The 25,827-nt window shown below is 43.3% G+C and overlaps 1 protein-coding gene across 5 annotated transcripts in view; it reads right to left on the reverse strand.

The window, feature by feature from the left end:
• Positions 1-25,827, reverse strand: part of IRF2 (interferon regulatory factor 2) — a 100,202-nt gene that overhangs the window by 36,160 nt on the left and 38,215 nt on the right. For all 5 annotated transcript variants that reach the window (XM_044297487.1, XM_044297462.1, XM_044297470.1 and 2 more), the window contains 3 exons: positions 14,166-14,265; positions 13,897-14,073; positions 7,096-7,142 (listed from right to left, as the gene is read on the reverse strand). In XM_044297487.1, coding sequence (XP_044153422.1) covers positions 7,096-7,142; positions 13,897-14,073; positions 14,166-14,265 — 324 coding nt within the window. The remainder of the gene's footprint in view (positions 1-7,095; positions 7,143-13,896; positions 14,074-14,165; positions 14,266-25,827) is intronic.

A 25,827-nucleotide genomic window follows, 5' to 3' on the forward strand; every position in this document is an offset into this window, starting at 1 on the left:
CCTGCTGGTCCGGGTTGTTAGAGCTGGAGTGTGGCTCTCATGGGAGAGCTGAGCCCCGACTCTCCACTGTGATAAGGCAGTGGCCCAGCCAAAGGCTGCCGTAAATAGGTGGTCACTAAAGGGTCAAGGAAAAACTGTACCGAAAAAACAACATTGCTGTCGGTTAATCATACTGATATTCAGTTTAGTTTTTTCTCGATTAATTGCCCAGCCCTAGTGACTACCCATATAAAAATTAACATATTACCGTTTACACTCTAACCACTACAGCACACACAATAGACTGACACTTTCTGTTTTCTGCCGTTCACGTGTCTACACAAACAAGGCAGGCAGGAAGACTGCAAGAAGGTTACGTAAAAAACAAACAAAACAAAAAACACTGGGACAGATTTATGAAACTGTCTAAAAGAAAAATTTTATTTTTTTGCCCAGAGCAACCAAGTGCACTGTTCGGAATGAAAGCTGCCCTGTGATTGGTGGATATCAGCAATTCTCAGATTTTCTTTCTACTTTTGTCTATATTCTTAAATATAATAAAATGAAAATTAAATTGGCGATACATTCTCTTTAAATATTTTAGGCCAGGAAATTTGGCATTGAATGATATACTGTAATCAGAATTGCCAGAAAAACCCTACAAATATTACAACATAGACTTTTACACCTATGAATTTTGTCTAGTTAAAACAATAAAAAGAAAGAACATTTTGCTGTATATATATTATATATATAATCTGCAGCACTATGAGGCTTATAATTAAAGGGGTCATTCCCATCTGGGACATTTATGGCACAGCGACAGGATATGCCATAAATGTCAGATAGTTGAAGGTGGCGTCTGTGGGACCTGGTTTTATCTCCAGAATGTGGCTCCGAAGTGAAAGTAGAGCACATCGGCATGCAGTGTACTCTCTATTCACTGCTATAGGACTTCTGAGAAGTCAGTGCGCTCAGCTATTTTTGAAAGCCCAATAGCAGTGAATACAGGGTGGCAGCGCATGTGCAGCTTGTCCTCCCTTCCCTTCAGTGACCCATCTTGAAGATAGGATTAGGTCCCTTAGATGGGACCTGATCCTATGTGACATTTATGGAATATCCTATCGATATGCCATATTATGTAGATTTTTTTTCTACTAAAAGTATTGCCCCTTCAGAGTAGCGCAGCACACAGGGTGCCTACAAGTCCTTAATATAAACACATGGCACTCCACAGGGGTTTTTGCTGTGTCCATGAGCCCTAATAGTCAAATGCAGCTTGCAATAATTTTTACAATGCTCTATCATGGGCCATGCATTTTCAAGAGATGTCAGATGCTGAGCCACATATGCATAAAACGCATTTTCATGTTCAAAAGGTGTCCAAAAAGTATGACTGTCAACAGCTTTCAGAAATGGTCCGATTGTAAAACACATTGTTCATATAATGGCAGACAGGTTATTTTGCATTTGCACTGGGTATGGAAAAAAACTGCATTACTTTTCCATTTCCAAAAGTTATGTGAAAATGATACTCTATATACATGACCCGGTCTCTTTCTGTAACTTGTGCAGACAAGGGTCCACGTGGTATCAGAATCCTGATTTCTTCCCTTTTAACAGAAAATATACTGCAAATGCAAAATCCATTGTTGGCATCTGCTGCCTGTAGAATATGTTTATTTTCAGGTATAAAAGAACCTAACGCGGCATTAAAAATAATTCCTCCTGCACCCACTGAATCAAAGTGAAACTGCACATCTAAAAACAAGTTTCACATATGGTTAGTCTCCTAAAGCCATACTTTTACATTTGGACCAAGACCAAAATCTATGTCAGAATTCTGAGACAGACCCCAGGACTGGCCTGGTAACCAGCACCGGTCGATGAAATAAAAAATAATAATTAGTGCCACAAGAAAGAGGTGATAACTTGACAAATAAGCATTTGTTCACGTATCGTATTTACACAGGGCAATGACTTGAGAATGTACAACTCTCATTCCCAATCATCCCTCTAAATAAGTCATTATAATTAGCTATCTTTTTGGTTATATTATTAACTCTCTAAAGATATCCCCCCTAGTGTTGATCAAGGACCATGGTGCTCGGGCCGAACACATCGGGATGCTCGTATGCTCTACCCAGCACCCAAGTATAATGGAAGTCAATGGGAAAACCCGAGCATTAAACCAGACACCCCCTGCTCTGAAGAGGGGAGGGTGCCTGGTTCATAGGAAAAGGTCAGAAATTGATGGAAACACCACTGAATTGGTTCGGGAACAGCATGGGGAGGATGTCTGGGTGCATCTTGGACTCCCAGGTCACTGCTGGGAACGATGCTGTCAGAGTAGTACGCGACTTTTACACACTGACAATAATACGCACCAAACCGAAGACAAAATCGATTTTAGAGGAAAAATTGTTAGGAAACATTCTTTCCTGTATATTTACATGTATATAAAGTGTAAGTGCTGGCAAAAATTACAAGGAAGAGGCACTCCGATACAACCGGTATATAACATAAAGGAGGGCCTCATTCACATTGTGGTACAATTGTTCAGGTAGTGGGACTCCTACACTCATAAAGCCTATGCACTAAGTGAAGGGGCTGCCAAAAATTACAAGGAACCGGCACTCCAATACACCCTTTGTTACACATAAAGGAGGGCATCATACACACCCTTGAAAAATTATGATTGATGGCCTTAAAACATTATGTGTGAGGGCCTGCTGCCGCTTTGGTGACTCTAGATAACCTGCTGGTAAGCTGACCCTGTAAAATATTATATGCGAAGGGCATATATGCGAGGGCATTATATGTGACGAATAAGCACATTTAAAGTGCCTTTATGTTCATCAGCTTTCCTCTAGTGGAGTCGAGAAGTCATGGTCAATCCAGGCCTTGTTCATTTTTATAAGGGTCAACCTGTCAGCATTTTCAGTTGACAGGCGGATATACTTATCTGTTATAATGCCACAAGCAGCACTAAATACCCGCTCAGATAAAACGCTGGCGGCAGGGCAGGCCAGCACCTCCAAGGCGTAGAGCGGCAGTTCAGGAGGATCACTCTCAATCTCCTCATCCTCTTCTTCTGCCCACCAACGCTGAACAGATGGAATTAAACTACCCTCTGTAGCGGAGGCAACCGTCTCCTGCTCATCCTCTTCATCGTCCAATTTGTGCTGAGAAGACGAACTGAGGGTGGTCTGGCTATCACCCTGTGTAATGTCTTCCCCCATTTTCACCTCTCCCACATGCAAAGCGTCGTCCTTAATTGTGAGCAGCAAGCGTTTGAGTAGACACAGAAGTGGGATGGTTATGCACATAATAGATTTATCGCCGCTCACCATCTGTGTTGATTCCTCAAAGTTTCTTAAAACCTCACAGAAGTCAGACATCCATGCCCACTCCTCGCTTGTGAATAGCGGAAGCTGACTGGAAAGGCGATGACCATTACGCAGCTGGTATTCTACTGCCCTCTGCTGCTCACAAAGCCTGGCCAACATGTGGAACGTAGAGTTCCAGCGCATGCTCACGTCGCACAACAGCCGGTGAGCTGGCAATTTTAAGTGCTGCTGCAGCGTTGACAGACCAGCTGAAGCTGTCGATGACTTGCGGAAATATGCACACACGCGGCGCACCTTCACCAGTAGCTCAGGCATATTGGGATAGGTTTTGAGAAACCACTGAACCACAAGGCTGAACATGTGGGCTAGGCATGGGATGTGTCCGAGCTTGCCGAGCTTCCAAAGCCGCCACCAAGTTACCGCCATCATCAGACACAACCATGCCTGGTTGTAGGTTGAGTGGTGAGAGCCACAGCTCAGTCTGGTCTCTTATCCCCTGCCACAGCTCTGTGGCGGTGTTCTGTTTGTCCCCTAAACATATCAGCTTCAGCACGGCCTGTTGCCGCTTCCCCACTGCAGTGCTGCACTGCCTCCAGCTACCAACTGATGACTGACTGGTGCTGCACACGGATAAATCAGAGGAGTTTGAAGCCACTAATGTAGGTGGGGTTTGAAGCCACTAATGTAGGTGCTGGAGGAAACCCTGATCGACGTAGGGCCCGCAATCCTTGGCGTCGGTAGCACCTGTGCCATCCCAGGGAACGACTCACTCTAGGCCTCCACAACATTTACCCAGTGTGCCGTCAGGGAAATGTAGCGTCCCTGACCGAATGCACTTGTCCATGTGTCCGTGTTTAAGTGGACCTTCCTAGTAACTGCGTTGGTCAGGGCACATGTGATGTTACGGGACACATGTTGGTGTAAGGCGGGCACAGCACACCTTGAAAAATAGTGGCGGCTGGGGACTGCGTAACGCAGGGCGGCCGCCGACATCAGGCTGCGGAAGGCTTCAGTGTCCACAAGCTTAAATGGCAACATTTAGAGGGCCAGTAGTTTGAAATGCTGTGCATTTAGTGCTATGGCCTGTGGTTTGGCGGCTAGTATGTTGCTTGCGTTCAAAGGCCTGGGATAAGCACATTTGGACGCTGCGCTGGGGCACTGAAGTGGATGTAGTCGCTGATGGTGCTTGCGAAGGTCCAGGTGCAGGGCGGGAGGCATTCGGGCCTGCACCTTCGACAGGGGATTGGCCAGCACGTAACATAGGGGAAGAGGAGGCAGTGGTGTGACCCGCAGACACATATTGTGGACCCAGACGTTTGTCCCACTTATTACAGTGCTTGGATGCAATGTGGCGGATCAGGCTGGTGGTGGTGAGGCTGCTAGTGTTCACACCCAGCTCATTTTCGTACAGGTTGCAAAGTACTATTCTTTTGTCGTTCGCAGTTTTCTCAAAAAAGTGCCATACTGCAGAACATCTACCCCTTGGCAAGGGAGATTTCCGCAAGAGGGTGCTCGTTGGAACAGTTGCAGGCCTGTTTGGTGTGGCTCGCCTTTTCCTTTTTGGCACCCCACTGCCTCTTCCAGCCTGTTGCGGTGCTGCAGATCCCTCCCCCTCTGTACTGCTTTCCTCGCTCAGCTTTCCACCTTCCCAGGTTGGGTCTGTGACCTCATCGTCCACCACCTCCTCTTCCACTTCCTCACTCTGATCATCCTCCTGATTTGTGGACCTAACCACAACCTCAGTGATTGACAACTGTGTCTCATCCTCTTTATCAACCTCTTGAGACAGTAATTGCGGTAGACTCATTGGTAACTGTGTCTCATCATTACCCACCTTAAACACCAAGTGCCGTTCCCCACCGTCATGTTCTTGTGACTGTGGATGCTCAAGAGGTTGGGAATCAGGGCACAAGATCTCATGTCCCTCTTCAAGCGTGCTTGGTGAGAGAGCCAAATCAAGTAATGGCGATGAAAAGAGCTCCTCGGAATATCCGAGTGCAGGATCACTTGTTTGGCCAGACGGTACATGGTGGGATGAAGGAGGATCAGGGTGAGGATTGTGTTGACCAGACTCCTGGCTACCGAGACTGGACTTGGTGGTAGACAGGGTGGTGCTTAACCGACTGGAAGCATTATCTGCTACATTCCAACCAACCACCTGGTTGCATTGGTCTGACTTCAAGAGTGGTGTCCTGCGCCATCCTGCAAACTGGGAAATAAAGGTAGGTATCGTGAATGATTGTTTTTCTTGTGCTCTGGCAGCAGGCACAGTTTCTCAGCGCCCAGGCCACGGCCTCTGCATGCACCATCAGCATCACGGCCACTGCCCTGTCCCTTACTGCTCACCTTCTTCATATTAAATGTTATATATGCTTGAAAGTATGTCACACGTACAGTATGTGCAAACATTTTTAGAAAGGTATTTGTGATTAGGAAACGTTACACAGGACAGGTACCACAGGTAATGTCTCTGTTCGCAGTGTCTACGGAAAAAGGTACACTGGATGTCACTGATATTGTAGGGATGCGCACACTTTAAAAAGGAGATGTGGCGTGGAAAATGTAACTGTCCGCAGCGGCCTATTACACGGTATTTAGTGCAGGATGCGCTAAAAATATATATTGCTGCTGTCACACACAATAGTCCTTAAAAGGACTTTCGGGTCTCTGAAAAGTTTTTTGTATAAAAATCTTCCTATTACCCTCCCTACACTGTCTGTCCCTTCCTATGCACAGCTCTCCCTAAGGGCTCATGCACACAAACGTATTTTCTTTCTGCTTCCGTTCCGTTTTTTTTTGTTTTTTTTGCGGACCGTATGCGGAACCATTTACTTTAATGGGGCTGTAGAAAATACAGAAGTTACTCCATGTGCATTTCGTTTCCATTTGTCCGCATGGTCGTTCCGCAAAAAAGTAGCGCATGTCTTATTATTGTTCGCAAATCACGGTCCGAGGCACCATTCAACTCAATTGGTCCGCAAAAACATATGGAACGCACAAGTAAAACATCCGCATGTCATCCATATTTGGCGGATCCATACTGTAGAAATGCTATGCCCAGACCATATTGCTCATGTGTTTGGTGATTAATAAGTTACTGTTTCTGTATACGATCCGCAAAAAAATGATCAAATACGGAAACCATACGGATATGTTTTGTGCAATAACGAACGGAAGAGGACTTAAAATCAGAGGAAAAAAAATTCAGATACGGAACAACAGATCAGTGAAAAATGGACTGCAAAACAACAACGGTCGTGTGCATGAGCCCTAACACTGAGCAATTAAGCACAGCTGCGGGGAGGAGACTCGAGCATGGAGCTCGAGCACGGCGCTCGAGCACATGCGGCACTCGGCCGAGTACCGCCATGTGCCGAGCATCGAGATCCCCCCTACCTTTTCTAATACTGTATCTTTTTGAAAGGGAGTAAGTCCCATGCATAGAGAAGGATGAGTCAAATAAGTGGCACGTCAAGATATCCCACCAGAGGAAATAATTCAGTGGATCCAGGGTCTTTCCATATAGAACAGATATATGACCACTTTCCAGTGCAAACATTTCTCATATCATTGGAGCAAGTGACAAACTTCACATTGGCTTGCCTGCTATATCTTATAGGCCCCTAAACTGCAAACTGTCCCATTATCATGTCAGTCTTGGGCCATCAAAAGATGCTCTGGTGTACTAGTCTGACAGTGCAGCCAACATCACCATGATAGTATGGTGCCAATGCAATTAGCAATAAGAATGTCTGAAAACACATACCTGCTCTTGTTTTAACTTTTCCTCTTTTTCTGCTTTTGCTCTTTTTCCTGGAAAAAATAAAAAACTATTTTAGATTTCACATTTTTTCAATAGCATCTCTAGCTACCGTAGTTATCGATCTATCTACAGTCATGGCCAAAAGTTTTGAGAATTACATAAATATTGGAAAAGTTGCTGCTTAAGTTTTTATAATAGCAATTTGCATATACTCCAGAATGTTATGAAGAGCGATCAGATGCATAGTCCTTCTTTGCCATGAAAATTAACTTAATCCCCAAAAAAACTTTCCACTGCATTTCATTGCTGTCATTAAAGGACCTGCTGAGATCATTTCAGTAATCGTCTTGTTAACTCAGGTGAGAATGTTGACGAGCAGAAGGCTGGAGATCATTATGTCAGGCTGATTGGGTTAAAATGGCAGACTTGACCTGTTAAAAGGAGGGTGATGCTTGAAATCATTGTTCTTCCATTGTTAACCATGGTGACCTGCAAAGAAACGCGTGCAGCCATCATTGCGTTGCATAAAAATGGCTTCACAGTCAAGGATATTGTGGCTACTAAGATTGCACCTCAATCAACAATTTATAAAATCATCAAGAACTTCAAGAGGTTTAATTCTTGTTAAGAAGGCTTCAGGGCGTCCAAGAAAGTCCAGCAAGCGCCAGGATCGTCTCCTAAAGAGAATTCAGCTGACGGGATCGGAGTGCCACCAGTGCAGAGCTTGCTCAGGAATGGCAGCAGGCAGGTGTGAGCGCATCTGCACGCACAGTCAGGCGAAGACTTTTGGAAGATGGCCTGGTGTCAAGGAGGGCAGCAAAGAAGCCACTTCTCTCCAAAAAAAACATCAGGGACAGATTGATCTTCTGCAGAAAATATGGTGAATGGACTGCTGAGGACTGGGGCAAAGTCATATTCACAGATGAAGCCTCTTTCCGATTGTTTGGGGCATCAGGAAAAAGGCTTGTCCGGAGAAGAAAAGGTGAGCGCTACCATCAGTCCTGTGTCATGCCAACATTAAAGCATCCTGCGACCATTCATGTGTGGGGTTTCTTCTCATCCAAGGGAGTGTGCTCACTCACAATTTTGCCCAAAAACACAGCCATGAATAAAGAATGGTACCAAAACACCCTCCAACAGCAACTTCTTCCAACAACAATTTGGTGAAGAACAATGCATTTTCCAACACGATGGAGCACCGTGCCATAAGGCAAAAGTAATAACTAAGTGGCTCGGGGACCAAAACGTTGACATTTTGGGTCCATGGCCTGGAAACTCCCCAGATCTTAATCCCATTGAGAACTTGTGGTCAATCCTCAAGAGGCAGGTGGACAAACAAAAACCCACTAATTCTGACAAACTCCAAGAAGTGATTATGAAAGAATGGGTTGCTATTAGTCAGGAATTGGCCCAGAAGTTGATTGAGAGCATGCCCAGTCGAATTGCAGTGGTCCTGAAAAAGAAGGGCCAACACTGCAAATACTGACTCTTTGCATAAATGTCATGTAATTGTTGATAAAAGCCTTTGAAACGTATGAAGTGCGTGTAATTATATTTCACTACATCACAGAAACAACTGAAACAAAGATCTAAAAGCAGTTTAGCAGCAAACTCTGTGAAAACTAATATTTGTCTCATTCTCAAAACTTTTGGCCACGACTGTACATATACATCTATATACAGAGACCAGGTTACTGCAGACTTATTTCATTAGACTTTGGTGCTACCTGTACTATTACAGCATATGTCTGACATAATATGACTAAGTGCTTCCTAAAACAACTCTTGCTCAACATTTTATTGTTTCACAATCTGGCCAACAAAAAAACCTCTTAGTGACTGCTATAAAACTGTAGTTGCAGAAGTCTGATCAATATATTCTTTGTACACAGCTTTGGAAAATGAAAGGCTTATCATCAGAATGACAATGTATAATCAAACATAAGGAACACGTTTCTGAGATTTTGACTGATATTGTATTGAAATCAATCCATGTATCTCAGTATTTTCATGTTTCTACATCTAGCAATCTCCTTATTATGTGTATTATTACTTTACCGTTGTATCAAAAACTATCAATACTTATCAAAATCCCGCTAAACACCCCATTTACAATGCTTAATATTCCAGTAGACTATTGATAACTAGCATTCATACGAACGTTTGTTGGCGATAATCTACCGCTGTTAAGGTGCCACTGATTACCTGATGAACGAGCAAAACGTTCATTGATGGGGGTAACAGGATCGTTGGTGCAGACGCCTAAATCATCATTTACCAGCAGCAGATCGTGTTGTCTAATGCAGGCAAACAACGACACAGTATGGGGATGAGCAATGGCATTAGTGATCGCTCCTCTACTGACGAGAGGCGATTGTCGGGAAGGAATGCTTCCTTCCCAACAATTGTGTGCTCCATTGGGCTATGTAAAGGGGCCTTTAATATATCCAATGATTTCTCAGTTAGCATATGGGTTCATGCACATGACTGTTGTTGTTTTGTTGTCCGCAAATTGCGGATCTGCAAAGCACAAATACCGGCCGTGTGCATTCCGTAGACAATAATAAGACATGTTTTATTTTTTTTGTGGAACGGACATGCGGACACGGAACGCACACAGACATTCCCGTTTTTTCTGCAGCCCCATCGAAATGAATGGTTCCGCATATAAGCCCGGAAAAAAAAAAAAGGAACGGGCATGGACACCTTCTCATTCAAAGAGTTTTCTTTATTTTCATGACTATGAAAATTGTAGATTCACACTGAAGGCATCAAAACTATGAATTAACACATGTGGAATTATATACATAACAAAAAAGTGTGAAACAACTGAAAATATGTCATATTCTATGTTCTTCAAAGTAGCCACCTTTTGCTTTGATTACTGCTTTGCACACTCTTGGCATTCTCTTGATGAGCTTCAAGAGGTAGTCCTCATTGGAAACATTTTACTTTGAGGGAAAAGGAACTAATACATGTCATATAACTGGCAGAATATTTTTCAGCAGTTTTCAAAAAGTTTTATTCACAGATATGTAAAAGCATCAGTAACCTTTTCATGTATGGTGGTAACTAACCAAAACGGTTAGGATGCTCAATTTATTTTGTATACTCACTGGAGGTCCAACCTCTGGGGGTTCCCACCAATGAATAAGAGGCTGTAGCAACGCTTTAGCGCTGTGTCATAGTTCATAGTTTTCACCAGACCACTGGATGTGCAAGGAGCAGCAGCATGGCCCCATTCACTTGGATGCATAGCTATATCACTGTTGCAGCCTCTTCATTGACAATTAATAAATATCCTAGCGATATGCCATTATTTTATAAGACAAGAACAACCCTTTATGTTTTGATATATGTCATTTACTAAGCTGAGTTCTTATAACACAATGTTTTCTGCTGCACTGTAGAAGGCAGATTTGCCAGAATCAGCTTATTGCTCAGTGCCTCGAGGAAAGACTACATTTCGAGAAAATTAAGTGAAGGCACTGAACAAGCATCTCTTTATGCTGAATATATTAATATGTAAACTGTAACATGAAGTTCAAAGGTAGACCAATATTGTCCATATCAACAAGCCAAGGTTTTCATTTTGTAAACCTCATTAGAAAAATAAAAGGGCAAACATTATTGGTAGGCAGGGCTGGATTTATCTATAGGTAAGATGCACATCTGAGCATTGTCTTTTCATATGCAAATGATATGTGTTCAAGCAGAAACCTGGCCGTGATCATGCAGGAACCTGGTGCTGTCAATCAATAAGAGGGAGGGGCTGACAGAGGAAACAGGAGGAACACTCAGAGGCTTGGGTCCACCCTTGGTGCACTTAACTGCTCGTTTGCCTATGGATTTAAAAAAATCTGAATTCTCCAAAATGATGCAACAGATCACTAAGTTAAAGGCATCATTCACTTGAGTTAGTCCTACAAGGTGTTGTGCCTGGTTTAACAGTGAATTTCCTGTGAATAGACTCCCTTTAATTGGGCACTTGTAGCACTGTGGTAGTAATAAGGACACTCGGGGAGGAAGAAGAGCAGAAGACTGCAGGTGTTAAAGAGGACCTTTCACTAGTTCAAAAACGAAAAACTAACTATATCAGCGGGCAGAGCGGCGCCCAGGGGTCCCCCTGCACTAACTAGTATGTCTGGGTGCCGCTCCGTTCGCCCGGTATAGGCTCCGGTGTCTGCAGCTCCCTCTGTTGTACTGGACTGATTTTTTGTAGGAGGCGTGTCTCTTGCTGCAGCGCTGGCCAATCGCAGCGCACAGCTCATAGCCTGGGAGTCCCATTTGTAAAGCCTTAAGACCCTTTAACCCTTAACCCTCTTTTCACAGTTTGTTATATTGCGGCCTTGAGCTAAAAAATTTTAAAAAGTTTTCTCCCATGAGTCGGCACTCAATCTCCCTTAATGAGAAAGCGAAAAGAGAATTTCAGAAGTATTTGCAAGTTTATTAAAAAGGAAAAACTATAATTTTGCATGGACATAAGTATTCAGACGAGCGAAACAGACTTTGTTTTGTTTGACATTTGCGCGAGAGAGACAGACAGACTAGTACAGAAATGTGTATTTCGAAACAATGTGTGTTATCTAAGGGGTACTATTTTTAATTATGGAGAGCCCATTATACACAAAGTATGCGTACGCAGTATTGTAGTTCAGGTGATGCACCTGGTATGCCGGGCATGTGTGCACAGTCTTGTAGGCTAGAAAATGCCCCTCTGGGTTTCTGGGAAAGATATTAAAATTAGCTTTACTAAACCAATCTGATGCCAGAAGATGTTAGACATGATAATTTGCATATATTTTACCTCAAAAGGGAGCATTGTCTAGCCTACAATAGTCATCACGTATATCAACTGGTCTCCATAATAGAAATAGTACCCACCCAGAGGTTCCCCCTAAGGCCTTGCAACTAGAAAAGCTGTTCTCATTTACATTTTTCTGAGTAGTTATTTTCTTTTGTCCTGAAATAACTACTTGAAGATGTGAGGCTGACCAAGGGCTGTCAGATTGAGGCCATGGGCTGAGAAGTGCTTGTAAGCGCCAGGTGACCCTGGGGTGCCTGAACTCACTGGGTTTGGGTGCAGACTGAATGACCGCACATTTTCACTTCACTTTCACACATTTTGAGGGCACTCACGATTCTTTAGCTCAGCTACGGCTGGCGTAAAATGAGTAATTTTCATAATTCTGGCTGAAACTGACACCCATTCACTTTTTTCGCTCACGTTCGTCACTAGGATTTTTCATCATTGCGGCACCCTTACTGGCTACCCCCTGAGGTCTGGGGGAGAGCGGGAGGCCATCAGGATGTAATCACAAAGGGTCTGAATACTTATAACAATGCAATATTTTAGTTTTTCCTTTTCAATATGTTAGCAAAGATTTAAAAAATTCTGTTTTCACTTTCACATTAGGGGGTACTGAGTGCAGAAAGATGGGGCAAAATGTTTTTTTTTTATTATTTTGGCATAATGCCGTAACATAACATTATGTGAATAAAAGTGCAAGGCTCTGAATACTTCAAATACATTGTATATCCAACAACTTTTCTGTCCAGACAAATGGTGGTGAAAGTCACCAGGTACAACCCTTTATTGTAGGGTGAACAGATGTATAATATAGGAAAACAGTCGGCTATTGCAACTAAACGGATTGTGGCTTTCTTTTTTCTTTAGACAACACTGACAATTTGTGGACTGCTTTAAGGTTATGCATTTGTGTCAAACACCATGTCCAAATAAAAATCCTGGTAAAATTGTGATCAAAACGCAACTATAATTGTTGACTATGGAAAAAGTCATGGGGCAGAATATACGTTACGTCGTAAGTTTTTTTTAATTTTAAATCTTTTTATTTCCATTTCATAAAAACGTGTACATTTGTACCCGAACACATGAAAAGTCCATATTAACAATAAATAGTTACACCTTTATTTTTCCCCCTTTATTCTATCCCCAATACCCACCCACCACCCCTAGGGAGAGGGAGGGGGGCGAGAAAAAAAAACAAAAAACAAAAAAAACATATCCAGCCCTAAAGTAGCCATTTTTTCCATACTTCGTCAAGGTTTTGCGATTTTTTGCTATGACCCTCCATCCCCCATTCTTCTTTAATCAAGTTATCGACTGCTTTTCTCCACTGTCCTACTGTCGGAGGATCTACCTTTAGCCATTTCTTAAGTATAAGGAGTCTCGCTTGGAATAATACTTTGCTCAGAACCAATCGTATCTTTTTATTTAACTTCAGATGTTCAGTTGCCCCTAATATACAGATTACTGGCTCTTCGGATATTTGAACCTTCAAAAGAAGAGATACAGTCTCCGCTATTTCTGTCCAATATCTGAACAATCTGGGACATCTCCAGAAACAATGTATTAAATCTGCATTCTCTCCCCTACATTTTGGACACTTATCCGCAGCTCTCACGCCCATTCTTTTCAACATCCATGGGGATCGATGTAATCTATGAACTATAAAAAACTGTGAAATCTTATGTGAACCCCTATCAGAGACCTTAGCATAACTTCTAAGAGCATCTTTCCACTTCTCTTCCGTAAGAGATTGTAATTCTTTTTCCCTGGCAAGTATTGTAATCCGTTTTTTCTTTCCCTCCATCAAAATCCTGTATATTTTTGCGGTTATTCCTCCTCTTTCACCTAGGTTGCTTGTAAATGTTTTGCCTCATAGTAAACAATTAAAGTTGCCAACACTAATTTACCATTACTCATGCACAAACATCACATGCAACTTCTCCGCTGATCACTCAGGTGAATGATAATAGATGGCTATAGTGAGATCAAACCTCTTTTCGATGGTCTTTCTGCAACTGGTATCATCCTGTAGACTCTGAAGGCATTGTTTCCCTTCTTCATACTTTTATCCTTCACCTCTTCTATATCCGGCAAAGAGTTCATCGCACATCTGAAGTTTGCCTTCCATGTTTTTGGGTCTGGTTTGTCTACTCCAGGTTGATATTTACCTAAAAACACACTGACATCAGAAAACATACAGATACATAGACCACACAGTTTGCAGTCTAGTTAAGCGCATTGTAATTCTCATATTCAATACCTGTATGAATTGCCCAATTTCTAAATAACGGAGCGTCCTTTTCCACATCCCACCCATGTCTGGCTGCATGCATCCATGGAATTTGAAATATCTTCTTCTCCTGAGTGTGGAAATAATAAAACCATTAATGTTTCTGTCCTTGGAAGGAGGGCATTATTTTAATCAACCATGATAATCTAATAATCTGACTACCTACAGGTACTCGTATCCCCTCCCTCTTCAAACTAGAGACAACCAGAAGAATCAATGTAACTGTCATCAGCAATGCCTTAAATTCACTACTAAAATATTATCACAATACAATAAAAAGCTTGCAGGTTTGCAGTATAATATTAAGGTATGTTGATACGGCGGATTTTGATTCATATGCAGTGCTGAAATCTGTGTGGAATCTATTTAAAATCTAGCCTCTGCTGTCAATGGGAAATCTGTGCTGTAGTTTATGCGGTGTGGATTTTTACCACACGTAGATTTGAAATTCAAAAAACAACAAAAAAAAAAAAACAGCCATGTCACTTCTAGGCATGGTTTCCAAGCAGATACTGCAGAAAAGGTTGTAACAGGTCTGTGTAAAAGGTGTCGGTGATCATCTGATGAACAAGCAAGTGCTTGTGTGATTGTGTCTTTTGGCCAGCACCTAAAATCTTCATATCTGTCCAGAAGATTGGCCTGTGGAAACAGGGATCTGCTGCACAGAAACAGTGATTTTCTATAGGGACAACTGATGTCAGTGATGATCGCTTGTCCCCATACAACAGAGGCAACTGCTAAATGCAGTCCTCATCTCGGCTGATGATCAGGCAATTATCAGGAGTGTTTGGTTTGTTCCTGATAATTGCCTGAAACATCAGTGTGTGTGTGTGTGTCTGTGTGTGTGTGTGTGTGTGTAAAAGGACCTTAAAGGGAACCTGTCATCACCTTTATGCTGTCCATACTAAAGGCAGAATAAAGTAGAGACAGGCGAGTTGATTTCAGCGGTCTGTCATTTATAAGTAAAAAGTAAGTGGTTGCCGACTCACAATCATAGCAGACTGGGCCTGGAAAAGAGTCCCGGCCACCTGAGAAGAGTCATGGTTATTCATGAATTCCTGCTCTCCTGCCCACCTGCTGATGACTGACAGTCTTCTACCGAGTTTTCTCGCTTTCTCTCTAGGAGAGAACTGCCAATCATCAGCAGATAGGCGAGAGAGCAGGAGATTATGTATAACCGGGACTCTTCTCAGGTAGATTTGACTCTTTTCCAGGCCTGGGCTGCAATGATTATGATGCTGGTTCTCAGCAACCACTGACTTTTAGCTCAGAGGTGACACACCGCTGACATCAGCATTTCTGTCACTATTTGCTGCCAGTCAGTGAGGTCAGCATTAAGTTGATGACCGGTTCCCTTTAAAGGAAATGTCACCAATATTTTTTTATGCGAGTTAACCATTTTTCTAATGTCTTTATTTTCTGATTGCAGATTTATTTATTTATTCTATTCCCTGAACATGATTAAGGGGGAGGGGTTGGCAATCTTGCCTGAGCTGTTCTTAATAGCATTTACAAAGAATTAAGAATATTGCTTTAAGGCAGCCTAATGGTCAGGAGGGAACCTCATTGTCTTCTATGGGAAAGTTTTCTAGGCATGCTCTGCGACCTGCACAGAGGGCATTGTACAAGGAAAGAATAGATAATGTTTGATAATCAGCTATTGTAAATGGTGGATCCTGTCTTATCGATCATTCTAATCCTGTCTGTAATGATATCACCTCTGTGTACAGATAAGCAGGTAGCTGCAGTAAAGGGATCTGTACAGACCAAGAAGTGGCTGTAGGATTTTATGTTTTTTGAGTTCACAAAAGACGATCGGCAGAAAAATAAAAAAAATTATGGCTCTCAAAAAATGGTTCTGAGCCCTGCCATGTGCCCATACAGCAGTTTACAACCACATATGGGGTTCTTCTGTAAACTGTAGAATCAGGCTAATAAATATTAAGGTTTGTTTGGTTGTTAACCTTTTCTGCCTTAGAGTACTTTCACACTTGCGTTTTTCTTTTCCGGCATAGAGTTCCGTCACAGGGGCTCTATACCGGAAAATAACTGATCAGGCATATCCCCATGCATTCTGAATGGAGAGTAATCCGTTCAGTTTGCATCAGGATGTCTTCAGTTCAGTCGTTTTGACTGATCAGGCAAAAGAGAAAACCGCAGCATGCTACGGTTTTATCTCCGGCGAAAAAAACTGAAGACTTGCCTGAATGCCGGATCCGGCATTTTTTTCCATAGGAATGTATTAGTGCCGGATCCGGCATTCAAAATACCGGAATGCCGGATCCGTCCTTCCGGTCTGCGCATGCGCAGACCTTTAAAAATGAAAAAAAAAAAAAAAACGGATCCGTTTTGCCTGATGACACCGGAAAAACGGATCCGGTATTGCAATGCATTTTTCTGACTGATCAGGCATTTTTCTGACTGATCAGGATCCTGATCAGTCTGAAAAATGCCTGATCAGTCAGAAAAAATGACATCCGTTTGCATACAGTTTGCCTGATCAGGCAGTCAGTTCAGGCAACGGAACTGCCTGCCGGAATCAAACAACGCAAGTGTGAAAGTACCCTTACAGGAAAAAAAATGATTAAAATGTAACATCTAAAAAAGGGACATTTTGAAATATCACCTCCATTTTCCTTTAAATCTTGTGAAACATAAAGGGTTAACCACATTTGTAAAATCGACTTTGAGTAACTCGAGGGAGTTTATAAAATGGGGTTATTTATAGGTGGTTTCTACTACCTAAGCCCCACAAAGCGACTTCAATATTTGAAAATTTGCTTTTAAAAATCTAAAACCTTCTAATGTTCAAATAAAAAATAAAAATTCACAAAATGATGTTAACATCAAGTAGAAAGATGGTGAATGTTAATAAATAACGACTTTATGAGGCATCACTATCCATCTTAGGGTCCATTCACACGTCTGTGTGTTTTGCAGATCCACAAAACACGCACATCGCCGGCACTTATTGGAAAATGCTTATTCTTGTCCGCTATTGCAAATTCTTTTCGGGATCGGAATTGCGAACCCAGAAGTGCGGATCTGCAATTCCGGATACAAATAAATGGGTCCACAATTCTGTTCCGCAAAATGCGGAAACAAATTGCGGACGTGTGACTGGACCCTTAAAAGCAGAGAAATAAAAATTTAGAAAATAGTGAATTTTTAAAATATTTTCAGTAAATTTTGGATTTTTTTTTATAAATACAGGTAAAACATATCGACTAAAGTACATTGTGTTACGAGAAAAGAATCTCAGAATCTTTCTATCCGAAAGTAAAAGTATTTCAAAGGTATTACCACATAAAGTGACACGTGTCGGATTTGCAAAAATAGGCTCAGTCAGGAATGTGAAAAATGGTTGTGCCCTGAAGGGGTTAAACAACACACATTTCCTTTAAATGACCTTTCTCCCTGTATACACAGTCATATAAGGAAACCTTGTCAATCACTTTGTGTGGGCAGGAGAAGCGGGATCCGCAAGCTTCCTCTCTGGGTCCTGGCAGCATATTGGGAGCTCCCTCTGACAGAGATGCTGCATGGCAAAATACACACACTGCTTATGTTTCTATTCATATGAGGGCATTGGTTGTTATACAGAACTGGGGCCTCCACGTAATGAAGAGTACTGATTCACAACACACTTGGGGAATTCTGTGTTGTTTCCACGGTATTTGATGTCCGTAATGAAACACCTGATTTTTACCAAAGAAGCATTGATATTGCAGTGAAATAAGACTGTACAACAGGTGCATTTTGCATCACTTAATTGATCCATCACCCATTAGTTGTCATGTAGAGAGAACCAGAAAGATTAAGATACAATCTATTTCATGCCCCATGGCTGGAACAATCTGATCAGCTTTTACCGCTGGAGGAACTATTTTGGCATACTTTTCTACAAAGGGAAAAAGTGATGCATTATGTGGCACCCACAAAAATCGGTGGGTGTCTAATGCATGGATATCAGCAGTACTCAGGGCTTGAGCACACATTGCAGATTACACACTTTTTTCCCATGCAGATTCTCTGCCATGTAATACAGTACCAGCAAAGACAAATCTCAGGAACACTTTGGGCCAAATTTATCACTACCCTGACAGCTCACTCCACTTTAACATATGGCTAAAGTCAGTTTTAGCCAAGTCAGATTTATGATCGGCCCTTTAAGACTTTAATAAATGTAGTTTGACGGTAGCAGTTTATCCGTCAGTAAGCAGCTTTACAAAAGTCGCAAGTTTTTATGAAAAAGTCGCATGTTTTTATGAAAAAGTCGCATGTTCTATTAAAAAGTCAAGCATGGTCCTCACTAGAGTGATATTGCGACTTTTTAAATAGTCCCAATAGTAAATCTGTCTAGAGATTCATTTACATAAGAAAACACGCCCACTTTCAGAAAACTGGCGAGCAATAGTGCAGAGCAGAAAAAAGTCGCAAATTTGTGCGCAGTTTTAGCGTTTGGGACTTTTTCACTCCATTATTCTGACCTGAGCTAATGATAAATCTGGCCCTTTGCCTTTTCGTTCTGTGTCAATTCTTTCTGTGGATTTTTTGTGAGGATTTAACCCTTATCAATGCAACCACATATGCGGTTTTCAGTGCAGATTTGGTGTGAAAACGTATGGAAATTTGTACGGAATTTCTGCAAGACAGCCCATGTGCAGGTATCCTAAGTACCGTATATCCCACTTAAAGGGCTCTGAACCCAGACATATCCTCATTTTCACCCCTCCGGCCCCTCTGACAGGAGCATCAGAGTATTTCATGCTCCGATGCTATCCCTTGCCTTGCGCTGTATCCCGCAGGACAAGGACTTTTTTGTAGGGATCGACCGATTATCGGATTTACCGATATTATCGGCCGATATTCAGGATTTTGAACACTATCGGTATCGGCATCTATTTTGCCGATATTCCGATAGTGTATGGGGAACACAGATCGCGCTGCTGTCAGCGCTCTCCGTGTTCCCCTTAGCAGCACAGGGGAGAAGGAAGCAGTGTCTCCTCCCCCTGTGCTGCTCCTGCCGCTGCCGCCAATGTAAGGACAGGGGACAAGAGGAGGGGAGGAGCTATGGCCACTGCTCCACCAATGAAGATTAATCTATCATTCATTCATATACAGGAGGCGGGAGCTGCAGGATCACATAGCCGGCTCCTGGCCTCTATGAGCTGTAGCTGCGATCTGCGGTAGTTAACTCCTCAGGTGCCGCGGATCGCAGCTACTGCTCATAGAGGTCGGGAGCCGGCTATGTGATCCTGCAGCCAGCTCCCGCCTCTTGTATATGAATAAATGTGAGATTAAGCTTCATTGGTGGCGCAGTGCGCCCCCCCAAGCCCCCCAGTATCAGGCATTGGTGGCGCAGTGCGCCCCCCAAGCCCCCCAGTATCAGACATTGGTGGCGCAGTGCGCCCCCCCCCAGTGGTGGCGCATAGGGCCCCCCCACCCCAGTTGCAGTGCGCCCCTCCACAGGATTCGCTCCGATCGGTTACCATGGCAGCCAGGACGCTATTGAAGCCCTGGCTGCCATGATAAGCTCCATGCTGCTGTGTGCACAAAGCACACAGCAGCAGGGACAGTGTGAGCTCCTATTCACCCTGATAGATCTCTATCAGGGTGAATAGGACAAGGGTTCAAGTCCCTAAGGGGACTAAAAGTTAAAAAAAAAAAGTTACAAAAAAAATAATAAAAACACCAAAATATTAAATATAAATGAAAAAGAAAGATTTACAAAAAAAATAAAAATACACATTAACAATAAACATTCATTTTCAGCAGATTTGTGGGAATTTTATTTTTATTTTTTTCAAAAATGAAAATTCCCAGAATATCGGTATAAATTATCGGCTATCGGCCTGAAAGTTCACAAATTATCGGTATCGGCCCTAAAAAAATCAATATCGGTCGATCCCTACTTTTTTGTTTATATTTCCACTGCTAGGCGGAGGCTTTCACCTAGCAGTGTTCCACTGATGGCCGGGCTTTAGCGCTGCCCTAGCCGTTTTACAGGCTAGGGCAGTGCTAAAGCCCACCCATTAGTGCTAGTGATGTCACAGGGGTCACCGCTAGGCGGGAGTCTCCGCCTAGCTTTCCCCATGGAGAGCCCGGTACATCACCAGTTCTCCAAAAAAAAAAAAAAAGCCTTTGCCCTGCACGATTTAGCGCAGGGAAAAGAAGAGCATCGGAGTAGTTCATGCTTCAATGCTGATCTCAGGGGGGCTGCCTGGGTGAAAATGGGAATATGTCCAGGTTCAGCTCTGAACCCGGACAACCCCTTTAATTACAATCTCGACAGGGTAGCATGGACTGAATCTTGCCTGGTCACACTGGTTACTACATGCCTGTTCTGCTGGACTCTGCTTATCTTGCAATCAGAAAGCAGTACCAGGTATCCAAACACTTTATGCTAAGCTGGCTCAACCTGATAACAGCTTGAAAACACTTGCCTGAAACAATGGTGCTGTTCAGACCTTGGTTACATGCTGCCAAATAACATAAAACCTTCTCAAATAGCACCCCATTATGATATTTAATTCATATCTTCTACGCATAGATAATGCATGTAAACACACACACCCTTGCAGTTCCACATGAGAGCAATACTTCAGTGTGAACAATCCATCCACCATCATCATATTCAACATTTTGTGCATTTACACTGAGAAATGAGACTCAAAAACCTGCATCAAAAACTGCCTATGTGGTTCCAGCCTTAGGGCCCATTCAGACGACTGTATGAACAGGTCCACACCCAATCTTGCGGAACCGGTGCAGACCCATTCATGTTAATGGGCCAGAAAGAGATGCAAACAGCACACTGTGTGCTGTCCGCATCCGTGGTTCCATTGCACGGCTCCACGGACAGGATAGAGGATGTCCTATTCTTGTCCACAACCACAGACAAGAATAGGAATTTTCTATTATGGTTGCGGCCATGACCAGTCCGCAAATTGCGGAACGCATGCTGCCGGTATCCCTTTTGCGGATCCACAAAATACTCCGGCCATCTGACCGTTGCCGTTTTGCAGTCTGCAAATTGTGGGTCCGCAAAAAATACGGATGACGTCTGTGTTGCATCCTTTTTTTTGCGAATCCATTGTAACAATGCCTATTCTTGTCCACGAGACGGACAAGAATAGGAAAAATTCTATCTTTGTTGCGGAACTGCGGAATGGGCATACGGATGCGGTCTGCATCTAATATGCAAAAAAAGCGCATTGGATGCGGACCAAAAATACGGTCATGTGAATGGGGCCTAAGGAGGAGTTCAAATCACCTTTTGGTTTTCCGTTCCTGTGTTCCATCAGAAAAGCAGAAAAATAAAGCAAAACAGATCCTGTATTTTAAGCATCTTTAAAGGGAACCTGTCACCCAAAAATCGCCTATTAAGCTGTTTACAGTACCTTATAGTGCTGTATAGTCGTTTCCTGATGCACTTTTTGTTAGTTTTGCAGCATGTATGCTCAGTCAGAAATCGATGTTATATTCAGCTGCTGCCCCGTGCTTCAAGTCAGGCTTGAAGTCACGGGGGCAGCGGCCTCGGCGTCTTACATGGCCCTCTCCCCGCCCCCTGCCTCTGTGACTGACAGCCGAAATCCGATTCCGGGACCGCGCTCAACGGCCGCATGCGCAGTAAAGGGCGGCAGGAGCGCGGTCCCGGCTGCCGCGCGTACTACGCGCCGTCTTACTTTCGCCGCACTGCGCATGCGCCCGACATCCTGTATCAAACGCGCCCGCGCCCAGATGCCGGGCGCGGGCGCGTTTGATACAGGATGTCGGGCGCATGCGCAGTGCGGCGAAAGTAAGACGGCGCGTAGTACGCGCGGCAGCCGGGACCGCGCTCCTGCCGCCCTTTACTGCGCATGCGGCCGTTGAGCGCGGTCCCGGAATCGGATTTCGGCTGTCAGTCACAGAGGCAGGGGGCGGGGAGAGGGCCATGTAAGACGCCGAGGCCGCTGCCCCCGTGACTTCAAGCCTGACTTGAAGCACGGGGCAGCAGCTGAATATAACATCGATTTCTGACTGAGCATACATGCTGCAAAACTAACAAAAAGTGCATCAGGAAACGACTATACAGCACTATAAGGTACTGTAAACAGCTTAATAGGCGATTTTTGGGTGACAGGTTCCCTTTAACACTCAGTTATACACATTTTGCATTTGTTTGCAACCCCTTTATGGCCCCTTTCACATGAGCGAGTTTTCAGCGCGGGTGCAATGCGTGATGTGAACGCATTGCACCTGCATGGAATCCGGAATCATTCATTTCAATAGGTCTGTGTACATGAGCGTTGGTTTTCACACATTACTTGTGCGCCGCATGAAAAAAATAAAATAAATCGCAGCATGTTCTATATTCTGCGATTTTCACGCAAGGCTGGCCCCATAGAAGTGAATGGGGCTGCGTGAAAATCGCATCCGCAAGCAAGTGCGGATGCGATGCGTTTTTCACTGATGGTTGCTAAGAGATGTTGTTTGTAAACCTTCCGTTTTTTATCACGCGCGTGCAAAACGCATTAAATCGCATTGCACCCACACAATAAAAACTGAACGCGATCGCAGACAAAACTGAATGAACTTGCTTGCGAAATTGCACAGTTTTCACTGAACGCATCCGGACCTAATTTGCTCATGCTCAAGGCCTCATGCACACGGCCATTGTTTTGGTCCGCATCCGAGCCGCAGTTTTGGCGGCTCTGATGCGGTCCCATTCACTTCAATTGCTCCGTTCCAGGGTCCGCAAAAAATATATAACATGTCCTATGCTTGTCCTTTTCGGACAAGACTAAGCAGTTATATTAAAGGCCGTTCTGCAAATTGTGCAACGCACACAGAAGCCATGTGTTTTGAGGATCCGCGGTTTGCGGACTGCAAAACACACAACGGTCGTTTGCATGAGGCCTAACTCTCCCTAAAGGGAGACATTAGATAAACTACTTCTGTTTTAGGTCACTACAAAAAGCCTTTTATAAAAGGTGCTTTTATGCAGCAAAACACCAGCTTCAGATATTAGCAAAAGTCTATGGGAAATTTGAAATGCAAGACACACAAGCGATTGTTTGCGACTTCCATTTTCCTAATTAGATGGCATGTTTCTTATTTCTGGCTACTTTCCAAAAACTCATCATGCTATAGCTCTTGGCAGTTTTTCAGCCATATTCACATCACCTCCTCTATAGGTAAAAGTGTACGTGTAAAAAACATCAGTTAAAAAAAAAAATTTTTTGCAATCATAAATTGCACTTATTCTGGAGGTTTTTGTTTGTTACTGGTTAAAAACTAATTCATGTTTGTAGTAGGAACCTTAAGAGCGAGCCAATAAAACTGCTTGACACAAATCTGCCGTTTCCTGTGCCTCACGATTTCTATATTGACTACAATACTTTCATGTTGCAACTTGCCGTCCCCTCCACAACACGGAGATAAGCCATGAAGTTCCCACCCAGCTTGGTCCAAGCCTTGACTTGACAAACAGCCAGGGAAGTAGAGTTAATCATTATCCTGCATGTAATTGCTGCAATGTACTAACTAGCTAGAACAACCAAGGAGGCACTCTTTAGAAACTCACCTATCATCATCCTCAATGCACACATGACACCAATCAACAGTCATAAAATATTGTGTAACTCCCTGCAAGCAGTAACACAAAAAAAAAAAAAAATTCATTTTTGTTGCAACAGTCAATAACATTACCAAATGTTCCATCAAGGAAGTGCTAAATGTAATATGAAAAGACAAAAGAACATGAAAATGACAGGGGTGCGTGTATTTGCATAAAATTAATGTAAGGGGAAATTTATCAAACTGGTGCAGATCAAAACTGAAACCACAGAAAATATAGCGCCGTACACTGCCGCCTCCAGGGAGGGAGGTCTCTGCCAATTAGGGTCTCTACACAGGTAGCAAATGTTAAACCAACTACTGTCTCAGCCTGATGAAGGGTATTTACCCAAATGTTGTCCTACATAGAGTGATAAGTACACAAGCTGTGTCGTTGGCATGTGAACTACCAGAGTGAAATCAATCCTCTTGAAGCATACCTGTTGTGGAGTCTATAATACAATATTTTCAGCATACAATGGTCTTTCCTGGGGCATCATAAGTTGAAACTAGACTCAACCTACAATTCCTCAGACTTGGATCCAACCAATCATTATGGCCATTTCTCTGGTAAAACATCTGTATTGGTTTTCTAGTAGCTTCTCTTTGATAGTACACTGTAGGTACTGCATGTTCTGTATTGCGCTCTGTCCATGCCAGGATGAGCTGCTCCATTGGATGTCAGGTGAAGGCAGCTCCATTATATTTTCCTGGTACCGTGTGTACTGTAGAGGAGCCAGAAAAAGCTCTTGTCCTCATCATAGATAGTGATTTACATTTTTTTTTTTTCTTAACTCGATACCAAAGCCCACTTTGGATTCCTATTTTAAAATGTTTTTAAACAAGCAGATTGGAATACCGTACGAATTCAATGGAGTCTTGCTCAATTTCAGGCGATACGAAGTTTGCCCACGTGCAGACAATACATTTTAATGCTGTAGGGAAACAACATTAAAATTAAGCTTTTGAACGAATCGACTTTGGATCTCTGATCAGAAGCTCGATTCGCTCAAGGCAAGCCTAGTCATCAATATTAAAGTCTCGGAAAACCCCTTTAAGCAGCATGCATACAACCATGTGAATTATGTCCCAGTATACCATACACAAAATAGAACCTAATTGCAGGCCGTTTAGGTCCATGTGAGGTCCCTCAGAAGGATTGAAACAAAGGGGGTTTTCTAGAACATTTATATTGATAGCCTATCCTGCTGATCCCCCTTACCTTGCAGTTTCAGTACTGGACTGGACCTACCGAGCTTGACCTGCTGTGTCGTGGACAGAGCTGGTTATTGGGAGCAGTGCTGCGTTCACTTCAGTGGGGCAGCAATGCAGTAACCACTCCTGCCCATTACATAGGACGGAGCTGTGTAGTTCCAGTGCCTATTTATGCTACTTGGAAGTACTTGGGAACAGCTGATTGGTGGGAGTGCAGGCTGTCAGAGCCCGGCCGCTCAGACATTGACGGCCTATCCTGAGGCTAGGCCTGTGACGGCTAACCTCCGGCACTCCAGCTGTGGTAAAACTACAACCCCCAAGATGCACATTTGCTTGGCTGTTCTCAGAACTACATAGAAATAAACTAAGCATGCTGGGAGTCGTAGTTTCACCACAGCTGGAGTGCCGGAAATTAGCCATCACTGGACTAGGCCATGAATGTAAAAATCCCACAAAACCTCTTAATGCTTCTACAGGAGAACATTGTCCAATATATGGCATCCGTTGGAGCACACTGCACTTTGTTTTGTTTTTACATTTCGACTAAGGGATCATTTACACTACCGTATGGCTGTCATGCCCATGTTGCGGACCACAAACGGCGGGTCCACGATACATGGGCACCGGCCGTGTGAACTCCGTGCCACGGTGCAAACCCATTGACTTAAACAGGTCCACAATCCGTAACATACAGCAAAAGATGGGATAAATGTCCTATCTTCTGTGGTGCAGAGTCATGGATTGGAAGCCCAAGGAACCACTAGGAAGTGGACCGAGCATGGCGGACATAGGTTCATCTGAATGAGCCCATAAAACA

Source organism: Bufo gargarizans, chromosome 1 (genome assembly GCF_014858855.1).
Source record: "Bufo gargarizans isolate SCDJY-AF-19 chromosome 1, ASM1485885v1, whole genome shotgun sequence".
NCBI classification, from domain to species: Eukaryota; Metazoa; Chordata; class Amphibia; order Anura; family Bufonidae; genus Bufo; species Bufo gargarizans.